Below are 14,625 nucleotides of genomic sequence, written 5' to 3'. Positions count from 1 at the left end.
CCATCCTGAACTTCCCCGCATCACTCAGCTGGGTGAGGGTATGGTTATTTGGTTCAGATAAAGCTTAGCTCGTCAGAGAAATACTTATATTTTGGAAGAGAACAATGCTTAGCTGACAGTTAACTTCGAATTTTTGGTGCCAGTTGCAGGGCCCCCCTTTGGATCCAGGACCCAGGAGCCTGCATTTTGCAAGGACCCCTGGCAGGCCAGTGCGGGAGGTGTGCTCCGCAGGCTTGACAAGCAGAGGTTCTTGGGAGGCAGGTTTCGCTGAGGCCATTTCCGGGTCTTCGCCTGTTTCTAAAAAGCAGCCTCCCTCCTTTCTCCTCGTTAGTCGTCATTTGTTTGGTCAGGAAGTAAGATGCAAAGTCACCGTTGCAGCCTGGTCACCGCCCTTGGGAATTTCTGCATCCTTCTGTGCCCTGTCCACGGGGAGCAGCGTTTCCCACACCAGCTTTGTGACTTGGGGCCCCATGAGATGTCTTATGGAAAATACTAATTTTCCTGGATTGTACAGTGACTTGTATGAAAGTCATGCACAACTGTATCAGTTGTGGCACATTTAGTTAGAGATCTAGTGAAATGTTTCTATTGGGAAACAAGATCCTGATGTGAAATCTGAGGTGGCAGACGCCACGTCCAGGTTGCAGCACAGCAGTGACCTTGAGGGAGTGGAGACCGGAAGACACAGAGGCCCCACCCACAGTGTAAGGTGCAGGACGAGACGTCTGGATACCTCTCTGTCCCCGACCCCCGTGCTCTTTCTCTTGTGATAATTCTGGACTGTTGTGAATTAAAATGTACTTTTCTGATCATCTTTTATAATACTGGGTTTTAAAATATATGTTCTTTCTCTTTTTTTGAATTTAAGTAAATCATAAAACGGTATTGAAAATAAGAATGCGTTATTTTACTAGATTTTATTTGGTATCAGAGATTATGGGTAAAGAACATTACTATAATCATTGAAAATCTCTTATAATATGGACCAATTTTAATACAAGTTTTGGTTTAAAGTCCTTTGTGTTGTGTTTTGTTCTCACTATGAAGAACATATAAGTTTTTCAAAAACTTATTTTAATGTTTTTGTGCTGTTTTTGTTGTCTGCATTTTGATTTTATCACTCATAAGATGCAAAGGGAATAATGTGTCCCCTTAGACAGGAACTTAGCAAACCTCAGCATGTAACAGGTGTTTACTAAAGACTGTAGAGTAAATAATCGAATGAGGTAACAAGTTGTGATAGGAAATTCCTGTTGGGTTTTATTTACTTGATTTATTGAAGTATAGTTGATTTATAATGTGTTAATTTCTTGTGTACAGCATAGTGATTCTTTTATACATATATATTACTTTTCATATATTCTTTTCCATTGTAGGCCACTACAGTGTACTGAATATAGTTTCCTATGCTATATAGTAGGACCTTGTTGCTTATTTTATATATAGTAGTTAGTATCTGCAAATCCTGAACTCCCAATTTATCCCTCCCCATCCCCTTTCCCCCTGGATAACCGTAAGTTTGTTTTCTACGTCTGTGAGTCTGTCTCTGTTTTCTGAATAAGTTCATATGTGTCTTTTTTTTTTTTAAGGGTCTGCATAAAAGTGACATCATATGGTATTTTTCTTTCTTTTTCTGGCTTACTTCACTTAGTGTGACGATCTCCAGGTCCATTCATGTTGCTGCAAATGGCATGATTTCATTCTTTTTTATGGCTGAGTAGTATTGCACTGTGTATGTATGTATATTTCTTCTTCATCCAGTCATCCGCCGATGGACATTTAGGTTGCTTGTATGTTGTGGCTACTATAGATAATGCTGCTATGAACATTGGGGTGCATGTATCTTTTCAACTGACAGTTTCCTCCAGATATGTGCCCAGGAGTACAGGTTTTAGATGTGAGTTTCTGTCTTTTAGCAAAGCATGAAGAGCTGCAGCATGAGCTCTGCCCAAAGATGAGGCCATACGTTTTATATTGTGAAGGCAATATGTGTTATTTAGCTTCCTGTTGTCCCTTCCTGCCATGCACCTTTCCCCTTGCTTTACTGCCTAGATGATCTCCGGTTTCTTCAGGAGTTTTGAGTCACTGTGTTCCGTTTTTCACCTGGGTGGAGGGGAAGGGCAGCTGAGCACATGAATTGCTGTGTTATAGAGTTCTGGTGGGAGCTCTTCAATAAAGGACTATAATTTGTTTCCATTGCAATTTATACAGTTCCTTTTGTTTGTTCAGAAATAGACAGAAGGGGTTGAACAAAAACCCAGCAGAAATGCAGGCAAGCTTTTGACTTCCTTTTAGTTCTGTGTTGAAGAGATAAATACTGCATAGTGTCAAATAATAAGTACCTGCTAATGAAATGCATTCTCAGTAGAGAAGCCACACACGTAAAATAATGAGGTGGAGAGAAACTATCAGTAAGTCAAAATCACAGATGCATTAGTGGATTTACTAGTTATGGGAAAATACTAATTTTCCAAGCTTTAGGTGAACCAAATAGAGTGTCCTGGGTGATACCAAGAAGAGCCTTGTGCGCCTTCTCAAAGATCTGCGCCTGGGGCACGGCCCTGAGGGGGGTCCTGCTCTTCTGCTCACTCGCCCGGCACCCGCTGCACCAAGAGCCCACGGCACTTTCCAGACTGCCGCTTCCGGCCTGGGGTGTGGTGGTACGTCTAAGGAACTGCTTTGTCTCCCAAGTCCCATTTCTTGCCTGTCTTCCACCCAGGCTGTAAGTGAGCTAGTAACCAGGCAGGACCCTGTTGTCATCACGGTGACCATCTGGTATCTGTAATGGCGTTTGCGCCTGCTTAACTGCGTAATTATTTAGAGAGTTTTTCTCATGCTGTTGTTGACCAGGGTCAGGCTGGAGAGAAGGTGGGCTTGGGTGGTCTGCACAACCCCTCGAGGTGCTGCGTGCAGGGGTCATGCTCAGTGCCCTGCTTTTGCCCCCAGTGCCCTCCTTTTGCCCCCTTGTGGTTTCCTAGTATCCTGTTGTTCTGGCTGCAGGCCTCAGCCTGCTTAAAAGTCTGAAAGCATTTGTCAACCTGACTCTAAACTGCACAAGTTCTTGTCTAGAGCTTCCATGGAGTCCTGTCCTATGCATCCTTTGTTCTGTGTGTCATGTCCCGTATTGGTCAACGTGGGCTGCTGTAACAAAATGCCACAGGCTAGAGAGCTTAAGTGGCAGACATTTATTCTGGAGGCTGGAAGTCTGAGATCAAGGTGGTGATGGGGCTGGTTTCTTCTGAGGCCTCTCTCCTTGGCTTGTAGATGACCACCTCCTCCTGTGTCCTCACATGGTCTTGTGCGTGCGTGTGTGTGTGTCCTTCCATGTCCTAATCTCCGTTTCTCATAAAGACAGCAGTCTGATTGGATTGGGACCGACCCAGATGAGCTCATTTTACCTTAATGACTTCCTTAAAGGCCATCTCTCCAAAGGTTTTCGTATTCTGAAGTCCTGGGTATTAGGACTTCAACACATGAATTTGGGGTGTAGGGAGAGACAGTTCAGCCCAGAACATGAACCGTGACCTGTTCCATCTCATGGGATGTGGGTCACTATCCACTGAATTGATCTCTGTGGCCCACAAAGAGGTCAGAACAGCTTACGGTAAGTTATACACGCACTTCTCTTTCAGAATTGGCAGTGGAATTTAAAACTCATGTGTTCCATGCTGTCCTGTGGCAGCTTGCTCTGTCCTGGCACTTGTCCTGTCTCCCGTGTTACTGAGAAGGTAATAATCCCTTCCTCTTCATCTCCTCACTACCTGGCTTAGCTCTCAGCTGAGCACCAGCTCATCGTGTCCTGAGAGCAATTTCTCTGCCTGGTTCCCCCACTGGACTACAGGCTCCTTGGGGACCGGACTGTCTTACTTACTCACCTTTCATCTTCATCATTTTGGACAGCGCTTCCACAGAGGAGATGAATGTGGAACTGAATTAATTTACCATTGCCTTTCCCGAGTTACTTCTTAGTACATACTAATTGAGCCCCACTGGGCGTGAAGGAGACTGAGGAGTGAGACCACGTTGCCCTTGAATGTGGGGGTCCATTTGAGTGCTTTAAGGTAGATATTTTCCTTATACAGGGCAGATACTCAGTATTTGTTGAAGGAGCATTGAGGGAAATATGAAACAGTCTTAGAAGAGAGGGAGGTGGCTGAGCACATAGCAACTCATTACAAATGAGAGCCTGGTGGCGAAGGGGAGGCAGGCTGACCGGGGACGAAGACCTTCCCGAGGTTCGGTTTGCTCATCTGTAAAATGGGGAGAACAGCGGTGCCTCTTATGTAAGGTTTGGGGATGGTTTAATCAGGTAACACTGGAGAGTGCTTGGCACGGTGCCTGGCACATAGTAGGTCCTCATTAAATGTCCGTGGCTGCTGCTGCTGCTGTTCCTAAGCTTTGCCAAGGACCACTGAATGGGGGCAGGAAGGACTGTAAGTGTCCCTGCAGGAAATGCTCTGTCCGAACAGGGAACCTCAGAAGTGCCTGACTCCACTGACATTTCAGGATGGCTGTTCTTCACTCTTCCAGAATGCTGGTAAACAAACCCTGCTTTTTCTTTGTACATCTTCCTGAAAATTCAGTTTTGAGTTTTTTTTGTTTGTTTGTTTTGTCTTGTTTTTTGGGGGAGGTAATTAGGTTTATTTACTCATTTGTTATTATTATTTAATTTAATGGAGGGACTGGGGATGGAACCCATGACATTGTGCATGCTAAGTATGCACTCTACCACTGAGCTACACCCTCCCCCAATTGTAAGTGTTTTTAAAATAGCTTTTGCTGTGCAAATGAAGTATGCTCCCTTTAGAAACCTTGGAAGACATAAACAGAAAGGGAAAAAAATGTGTATAATCCTACATGGACAAACACACACACTGTTAACATTTTAGTATATTTCTTTTGTACTGTTTTCTATTTTTCAAAAAAAAAAGGGTGAATTTTTGAAATTGCATTTATTTCAGAAATACTATTTTGAATCCTTGTTTTCCCTGTCTCATAATAGACATTTTTCATATTACTGTGAACCCTTTATAAATGTCATTTTAAATGACTGCCCTCATTTGCAGTATGTTTCTGTTCCATAGCTGATCTAATCACTGCTTCATAACTGGGTGTGGGGATGCTTCCAAATGATTTATTAAGTTCCTATTCTTAAGGTAATTTTCCCTCTTGGGAGTTACATGATCCCTACAGATACTTACACATTTTCTATGTAGTGTTTTAAATAGGTGGTTATGTAATAAGTTGATGGCTTAACATAATTGCCATTCATTTTGGTAGAATGTGTTTATATACTTGAAAAGAACAAGGGAAGGTATTTAGTCTCCTGATGTACTTGAGTGATTGCTTATCAGGGCCTCTGCCCTGTCACTACGTAAAGTAAGTGAGAAACAAGTATGAAGTAGTGCTGAAGGCGAGCAGTGAAGGCGGCTCACTGCAGGTTGACCTGAGTCAGTCAGTGCTCTGTTGAGGAGAGGCGTGCTTTCTTGGTGCATGGCAGGGCACGTTCTGTATCTGCTGGTTTGGCAGGTGGTTAATCTCTGCAGTGGTGGCACATGGCGCTTCGGTCTTTTTAGTTGGACCATTATGCTGCCTGGTTGTATGAGCTGATTTTTTTCTTGCTGGACTTGCCAGATACCATGTTTTGGATACCCGTGTTTTCTTCTGTATTTTCCCATGCTGAGGCAGTCTGGGTGAGCAGTGTAACAAAATGGAAAAAGCATAGAGCTTGAGCTTATAGCTCATCATTTAGCCACTTATTACCTGAATGACCCCAGGAGAGTTCACGTGACCGACCATTCTGAGCCTCACATTTCCTATCTGTAAAACGGGCTCAGTGATGCCCCAGGAAGTCATTCCAAATGGTGGGAGGAGCACTAGATTTGAGAAGCCTGGGCTTGAAATCTTGGCAATTGTGAGTGATGTGCCTGTGAACATGGTTATAGGTATCTTGTTGAGTCTCCACTTTTTAGTTCTTCTGGGTGTCTACCAGAAGTGGAATTGCTGGGTCCCATGGCAGCTCAATGCTTAACTTTTTTGAGGAGTGCCATGCTGTCTTCCGCAGCGGCTGCTCCGTCTTACATCCCCGCCTGCGGTGCCCGAGGCTCATACAGTTGTCTTCTGCACCACTCGTCTTGTTTCTTTTTTAATACCCAAGGAGGAGGTAAGTAGTGCACAAAGTCATCATTAAGGATGTAAGGATGTTTTCAGACTGAGTGGAGAGGATAAGTTGTTGAGACGTTGGCACGTGGGAAGTTTGCTGTGGCTGTCAGAGCGTGGGGGTGGGGGACAGGCAAAGTGGTCACCTGATCGTGGGGAGTGAAGTGCTTTGTGACCACTGCTGCTTGTGAAGCAGACAGACCCCTGTATGTTGAGTCACCAGAGCAAACACCACAGGGCTGAGCACCTAGTGGAGGCTCGGGAAGGCCTTCCGGGTGGGTAGTGAGTGCGGGGTCTTGAGGGCCTTCCTACGTCGACCCCCCCCCCCCCGCAAGAAGACAACCCTGATTTCCGTTCTCTGTGCGTCAGTGCTTCCCTCGTAGAGGCGCGTGTGCTTTGGGGGACTCTGAACCCAGGCCTGGCCTGGCCAGCGGAGCATCAGTCTCCAGTCGCGGGAACGGCCGCGTGACAGTTTGGCTGGAGAAGCAGGAGGATAGGCTTGCTTGGGGCTTTTGAGAGAGAAGCACTTTTGCCTTTTTGAAATATCTTCCCAAAGCTGCACTCATTTGTTGGCGGAGAGTCAGTCTCTTCACAATGCCTAAGGTCCCCTTCCCGTGAGGGGAGTTCAGGTAGGGCGGCGGCAGGCCTCCCCGCTTCATCCCTGAGAGGCGGGATGACTTACCTGACTGCCACCTTTGGTCCTAGTGAGCAGCGTGCTCCTTTAGCTCGCCTCCCCCTGTGCTGCCTCCCCTTGGGAGGTGGTCCCCTGTCTCCGTGCTGGAAGCTGGGCCTGGCCTCTCTGGGCGGGTGCTGGGGCACGTGTCCAGTGCAGCACAGCCTGTGTCTGGGTAGGAGGCTCTGTCTGCCCAATTCTTAGTGTCAGGAAGGAGGTGCACTTTCTAAGAAAACATGTCATGTTCTTCAGTGTGGCCTATTCATGGTACTAAAGATGGCATTTTAGCTTTTTTAACTTGTTTAGAAGCGAGGTAGACAAGAGGGGGCCTTCTCAGTGGGAACCGTCTGAGAGATCTCAGCACGATGATGTGGGAGGGTCAGTAAGGTTCTTCAGCGAGCAATTCAAAGACCAGGTGTGCCTTTATTTTCAAAAGTGAAGGGGTCAGAATCGATTCTGAACGTGTAATTTCACGCTGTGCCAGGCCACACCTGTACCTTTCCCTCTGTATTCTCCCCCCACCCTTCTTCAGTGTCTTCTTTCAGATTTGGAAGAAAAGATACACCTCTTTCTCCTCTTCCTGTTCTCTGCCGGTTTATAAAAGCATAACTGACAATGCAAACGTGGTTGTCTCAGATTATTACTTAGAAGAGACAAGAATAGATAAACTGTGAAATCACAATGTGCTGGTTTTCATGTCAATGTCAACTCTTGAAATGGCAAATGGCCTGTGATCAAAAGTTTTGGTGATCATATTTTCTGCTTGTGTAAGGAATATCTAGTTAGGTGGCACCTCAGTTTTTATTGAAGGTGTTCTTTTTGCATGATTTCTTTGATTTCTGGGATGGGAAAACCTCTCAAGCTCAAGTTTGGCTGAAATAATTGTTGGATGTTCTGATTGGAATTGAACAAGATACACTGGTATTATGGGCTGAATGTTCGAGTCCGCTGCAAATTCATATGTTGAGGCCTTAACTCCCAATGTGATTGATTGTATTTGGAGGTGGGGTCCCTGGGAGGCGAGGAGATTTAGATGAGGTCGTGGGGATGGGGCCCCCACAATGGCATTAGTGCCCTGCAAGGAGAGGCAGAAACACAGAACTCTTTCTTCCCTTGTGCCCACACACTGAGGAAAGGCCAGGTGAGGACACAGTGAGAAGTAGACATCTGGACATACGGACCGAAGGCTAGCAGCCACCATGGCCTTGAGCTCTTTTTTCTGTGTTTTGGTGACACCGGGTATCCATGGTCAGGCCTAAGCTGTGAGGACAGGAAGACACAGTCAACTGGGGTCTGAATCCCAGATCTGTTCCTCTCTGGGTGACCTTGAACAAATCATTTCACTTCCTCAAGATCATTAAATATTTTTGCTATGAAATAATTTCAAACACAGAGATGCAAAGAACAATAAAATGAATCCCCATGTAACAGTCACCCAGGTTCAGTGGTTATCAAGATTTTTATATATTTACTCTATCTCCTACTTTTCCTATTTGCTGAATTATTTTAAAGAAAATCCCAGAGCTGTCATTTCATTTCACACATTCATGTTGAGTATGCATTGCTAAAAATCAAACAAACAACAAGAAAAACAGACATTTTCTAATATAACCATAATGTTAATGTTGTACCTAAAAATTAATAATTATTTTTGGTAACGTTTAACACCAATCCATAATCACATTTCCCAGATTGCCCCGCGTTCACTTTCTATCAGCTTTAAAAGGAGGTTACTAACCCCACGCTGCCCTCTAGGCAGGGATTTTTGCGGGAGGGTATTGTGTACCTATTATGAATAAAAAAATGTTTGAATTTGACGCAACATGGTAAAATGATTATGAATCAATGAAAAATGTTAAAAAAAATGTTTGACGTTCTGCTGTATAGCAGGGTCTCTTGCCTTGAAGACTTTATAATCTGAAGAACCTGGTACGAGATGTGGCCCAGAACACGCGCTCAGTGCGTGTGATGGTGGTAATGACTGCGGGTGCCTCCACGGTGCTCGCTCTGTGCTCAGAACAGCGCTGGTCTCCAGGGAAGAGACAACAGGGTACAGACGGCCTAAAGCAGACCCTCGACTTGCTGTTAGGCGTCCTCTCTGTGTCTGTCTCCCCGCCCCCCCCCCCCAGCAGAAAGCCTACCTTTGCTGCCCAGCAAGCTTGCCTTCACTCTCTCCTGTCAGGAGTGAGACTCCTCCAGCAGCTGTCACCAGTCTTCGGGGACCCTGTGTCCCACAGAAGGTCCCGCGCTGAAGCCGTATGTCGAGTACTTGGCAGTCAGTGTGCTGCCAGGCCAGCGGCATCCTCCCCATGCGGCCATGTCACTGTTTCCGTCAGGTTCCCCGTGCCCCCTGCGCTGCTCAACCCTTAGATGCTCCCGGTCGTCACCAGCCTCGCCAGGTCCCTCCTGCACGTGCCCCAGGCACCTTCTCTGTCCAGTGTTGTTTTGTGTGTGTACAGCTTGTAAAAACGCGTTGTTGTTCCCCCTCTGTCCTTACTGTTGTGTTCTTCCCTTGTAACCGCAAGACCTCCGGATGTTGCACTCGCTGGTTTTTTTTTTTTTTAAATTTCAGTTATTTATTTATTTATTTTTAATTGAAGTGCAGTCAGTTTACAATGTTGTGTCAATTTCTGGTGTGCAGCATGTTGGTTCAGTCATGCACATACATACATGTATCCGTTTTCGTATTCTTTTTCATTATAGGTTACCACAGGATACTGAATATCGTTCCTTGTGCTGTACAGTAGAAACTTGTTGTTTCTCTATTTTATATATGGTAGTTAGTGTCTGCAAATTTTGGACTCCCAGTTTATCCCTTCCCACCCCCTTTCCCCACTGGTAACCACAAGTTTGTTTTCTATGTCTGTGAGTCTGTTTCTGTTTTATGAATAAGGTCATTTGTGTCTTTTTTTTTTTTTAGATTCCACATATGAGTAATATCATATGGAATTTTTCTTTCTCTTTCTGGCTTACTTCACTTAGAATGATGATCTCCAGGTCCATGTTGCTGCAAATAGCATTATTTCATTCTTTTTATGGCTGTGTAGTATTCCATTGTATAAATATTCCACAACTTCTTTATCCAGTCGTCTGTCGATGGACGTTTAGGCTGTGTCCGTGTCTTGGCTGTTGTGAATAGTGCTGCTGTGAACCACTCATTGTTTTTGCCTCCAGAGTTCTGTGACCCTTGGCAACGACCAAATGTTGCCTCGTCTGCAAAACCTTCTTTGGCAAAATTCGGTGTCCAGTGTGCTCTTCCCCCAGTGCTGATCCTGCCTCTGTGAGGGCACTGATGAGGCGTGGTAACTCCTTGTCGTGCTTTGACTGTGTGTGCTCTTTCTGCTTGGGACACCTCAAAAGCAGAGCCTGCAGTGCTTCCGTGTGACTGGTGCCCAGTGCTGTGGGCACAGAGTAGATGTCTGATGACAGCTGGATGAGTGAGGGCCTGAATGAGTCAATTCAGGGAAGGTTAAAAAAGAGAAAGGGAAACAGTGACTTGATAAGTGAAGAAAAGCGACGTAAAGGGGAAGGGAGTCGGGGGGCGCCTTGGATGGTGGCTTTGGCCGTGTGTCGAAGCAGACGATAATGGAGGAGAACCACCCCAGGAGGGCACAGCCTTCATGTCGGCACGCGGCGCCCAGCGCTGCTGTGCCGTTCCCATTGCCGGAAGGCACACCAGGGAAGCGGGCAGGTGGTCCAGCCACGCTGCCTGGCGTTTGTTGGAGAATCAGCGGCTGTTATTCCGCACTGTGTGGGCAGAGTATGTGTGTTTATTTTATTTCACTCTTGCACAAAGAGTGATTCTCTCCTGCCCTTGGATGAACGAGGGCACCCAGCCAGCACGTAGTTGCTTCACACCTTTTGTCTTCTAAGGACTCTTTAACGGAGGCACTGGGGATTGAACCCCGGACCTCGTGTACACCAAGCATGCGCTCTACCACTGAGCTAGTGATTGCTGGAAAAATATTTGTTAAGTAATAAAATATTACTGATTCTCCAGTCCTGCCTGCCTCTTGACTTTCTTGGAATTTGATAAGGGTTTATTCTGTTGGAAATGAAATCTCCTCAGAGATAGTAACTTAATTTCCTTTTTATCCATTGGCCCTTAAACGGAGCAGCTGCTGGTGATTATTTAAATAAATTGAATAAAGCTTCTATTTTCTTTTTATCTCTTGTGGTCGCTGTCCCTTTATTTCTGTCAGAAGATTGGACTCATTGGACTGTCAGGGGTTGGGTTAAAATTTTTATTTTTGCTCAAAAATTAAAAGAAAGCAAAACAAAAGCTCTCCCACCCCTTACTTCAGTATTAACAGCCTTCATTTTGTTTTTTGTTTTCTCGTTAGAAAAGAAGGACGTGACACAAAGCCTGGAAAACTACACGTCCAAGTGCCCCGGGACCATGGAGCTCATCGCCCTCCCGGACGGCCTCCCGCTGCCGCCCGTGCCCTTCACCAAGCTGCCCATCGTCAGGTAGGGGGCCCCGCGGGAGGTGTGCTCTGGCCCCGGCGCCTGCCTTGGGTCTGACCAGGGGTGCCGATCTGGAGAAGAGTTACTCCCCGCTTACGGAAGCAAGTCAGTTAACCTCCCCAGGCATCAATTTGCTTAGCCAAAAAGAGTTGAGAAATAAAGCCCACAGCAGGGGGTGACTAGGAGGGTTCAGTCAAATAGCGTGTTAAAGTGTTGTCCTGTGCTTGATAAATGTGCGTCTTCTCTCTTTCTGCATTTTCTCGGAGGCAAGTGTGGTTCTGCTGGATGAAATGGTCTTGTCACCAAAGTGAGAGTTGTGTGCTCCTGAGAAATGCGGGCAGAAAGGGTCGCTGTGCACAGAAGTTGCTGGCGGGCTGCCCTTGAGTTCTAAGACGTCCTGGTGGACATGCATGGAGTAGCTGGCAGACTTGGCGGGCTGTCCCATCCAGAAGGCTAGGCTGTGGCCTGAGAGGTGTGGCCACATGTCTCAGAGCAGACTTGCAGCCCCTCTGCAGGGAGGCCTGAGGAGCGGGTGGCAGTCCTGTCCTGCAGTGGCTGATACACACTGATCCCGGGTCCTTGCTGGGCTTGTCTGTGAGTGAGACTTCAATTGGAGTGTGTTTGATGTGGGATTAAGGGCATGATTCATTTTTTGAAAAATTAAAAACTAGAAAAGCTTTTCTTAATCATTTTCCTTCTGTATCGTGACCTGGATCCTTAGGTTTAGACAGCCTTCCAATACAGAATATCTTGAACCTGAGAGAACATTCTGGGCTGTGGGTGCTGCATCTAGACCCTCAAGTGCTCAGCCTTCTGTCAGTGGAGCTGGGGGGTCAGAGCTGGCAGGTCACTGGGACGGAGGACGGAAAGCCCCAGGCTGGGTCACAGAGGTGGCCCTGGGTTGAAGTCAGAGCCTTGGGGTTTAGTCTTCACTCATGTGTGACCTTGGACCTTGGGCTTTGTGAGCCTTAGTTTCCTAATCTTGAAAATGGGTAGCATTTAGCATGCACCAGGTCCTGGGTTCAATCCCCAGTGCCTCCATTACAAAAATAATTAATAATAAAAATAATTAGTAAATAAACCTAATTACTCCCCCCAAATTAAAAAATTAAAAAAAAAACAGAAAATGGGTGAAAAATTGTCCCTCCCAGGCTACTGGTTTTGTTTTAGCTGGTCTGGTGCCTGTGAAGCAGGGAGCTGGGAGTAAGCCTTAGTTTTCTTCCTGCAGACATTTTTATACCTACATTTTCAAGCAGCGTGTTGATGGAAAAAAATCCTATCATATTAACATTTTAATCCCTTGTCTGTTTAAACACGTCAGCTAGCACAGATTGGGTGCTTAATAGTTTAACATTTAGGTGAATACTCTTTTTTTTTTTTCTTTTCCTGAAGATATGTTTCCCCAAAGAGAAACATTTCCTAAATTCACAATATCCTCAGAATTGTTCTTGGCTTAAACTTCTGTATAGAAATGTCTGGAATAGAAAGTTTTAAATATCAGAACCCCTAGGCAAAGTCTCCTCCGTGCGTGGCAGCGGCGCTCACTGTCGGGGTCCTCGCGGCCCGCGGTGGGGAGCGTCCCTCTCAGCAGCTCCGGGAGCCCGGCCTTGGGTTCTGGTGCCGGTTAGTCTCTTGTCCGCTGTGGTCATGGACTGTTCTTTGAAAATATGGTTTCACATGCTCCCCACTCTCTGCTTGACTATGTGTTTTAATGGTTCCTGGAGACTTTGAGCAAGAGAAATAAGCCCTCTCCGTCCCGGTGACTCATTCACTGCGCCAGTCCTCCCTGATGTCGTTAGGAACTGGAGAGAAGTACTGCCTGGGCTTAGGTTCGGGAAGTCCAGCGTCTGGGTTCCTCGGCCCCCGCAGCGTTAGCACACGGCAAAATGGAAGGAAGTGTCTCTGGGAGTTGGACAGTCAGAGTATCTCACTGCCTGCCTTGTTTCCTGTGGCTGTAGGCCAGAATCCAACTTGCTTGCTCTGCGTGCTTTGCCTGTGTGACAAGGTGCAGCTTCTTTCTTCTGGAGCCTCCACACTTGCCCCTTGCTTTCCCCTGTGGCTGCTGGGGCTGCGGGCTCCGATCTGCGTCAGCCCCCCAACCACGTGGCGGAGCAGAGGCCGTGTGTAGTCCCCCTACAACAAAACCGAGGAACTGTCGGGCACAAGACAAGGGGCAGTGCCCGACAGGAGGCAGCCGACGAGGCCCACCGCAGCGGCACCCCCGCCTGCCTTGCCCCAGCCTTTTGGCTTCCTAACTGTAGCGCTTGTGAGTCAGGACAGTGATAGATTCGTGTTTGTCCCTGTGGCTTCCTTTCCCAAGACAAAAAGCCTTACCTCGGAACAGCGCCTCCCGGAGCTAAGTGACTGCTTTACTGGGACCCTCTCTGACCCAGCGGGCTGCTCGTCTGCTTCCTTTAATCTGTTTTATCGGTGTTCCGATTCTCAAATTGTCCCCGATTTGGCTGGTGGGAGCCCCTTCCCGCTGGCTCCTGTGTCCTCTGTGCTGTGCCCATCATTCTTCGAGCATTTTCTCCTTTTCTGGGACAAAAGGACGCCTTGGGCTCAGCTTGTGCTTTGCTGCTCCAGCCCCACAGCCAGCCATCTCTTCAAAGAGCCCTGGATCGTTTCAGTGGGGAAGGAATCAGGCTAAGATCTGGGTGCTGTGTGTGCTCGTGCTGTTGGGGCGTCGCTGCTCTCAGTGGTAGAACCAGGCGAGGTGTGTTTACGCGCAGACATCAGTCACAGGCACGTTCGTATCTGGACTTATTTCTGCACCTGTTTCTATGCAGTGGAAGCCATGAGCTCACGCCACTACCTTAGTTCCATCCAGCATCGTAGGGTTCCTTCTCATTTTCTCCAGTCTGTAACTCCCTTCACAGACAGTGGGAAGCCTGTCTCCCGTTGTCCTCAGTGCGGTTAGTTATTTGGTCAGTTCCCCGTTCGTCACCAGTTGTTCCCACGGTTGACCTCTGACACCCCTGCTGCGCTGCTGCCCCCACGGGCCCTCCCTGCCCCACGCCAGCTCTGCCTCCCTGGGCCCGTGTTCCCTCTGCCCTGTCGCCTGCTAAATGCTAGCCCTAATCTTTGATGAATGTGATTTCTTGTCAGTTGGCTTTTGGCAAGAGTGAAAAAAAAGAAAGACAATGGTAGGTGTTCTGTGATGCTGATGAGGTGGCCGACTGCGGTATTGGTGTCGAGTCAGAACTTGAGCCCGGCAGGTGACTTCGTGTGGGACGGTTACATGTTCCTACTGCGTGTGGGACTGCCACACTCTTGTATAGTCCATGTTCCTCATATCTCTGAAGGGGCCCATATGGCACCTCTGG

The 14,625-nt window shown here is 47.0% G+C and overlaps 1 protein-coding gene across 10 annotated transcripts in view; it reads left to right on the top strand.

The window, feature by feature from the left end:
* TRAPPC9 (trafficking protein particle complex subunit 9) overlaps positions 1-14,625 on the top strand; it is a 433,756-nt gene that overhangs the window by 95,152 nt on the left and 323,979 nt on the right. For all 10 annotated transcript variants that reach the window (XM_072949773.1, XM_072949771.1, XM_072949768.1 and 7 more), the window contains one exon: positions 11,176-11,302. In XM_072949773.1, coding sequence (XP_072805874.1) covers positions 11,176-11,302 — 127 coding nt within the window. The remainder of the gene's footprint in view (positions 1-11,175; positions 11,303-14,625) is intronic.

This window comes from Vicugna pacos, chromosome 25 (assembly GCF_048564905.1).
Source record: "Vicugna pacos chromosome 25, VicPac4, whole genome shotgun sequence".
NCBI lineage: Eukaryota > Metazoa > Chordata > Mammalia > Artiodactyla > Camelidae > Vicugna > Vicugna pacos.
The sequence above is the reverse complement of the archived record's forward strand: the minus strand, read 5'-3'. Positions and strand labels throughout refer to the sequence as shown.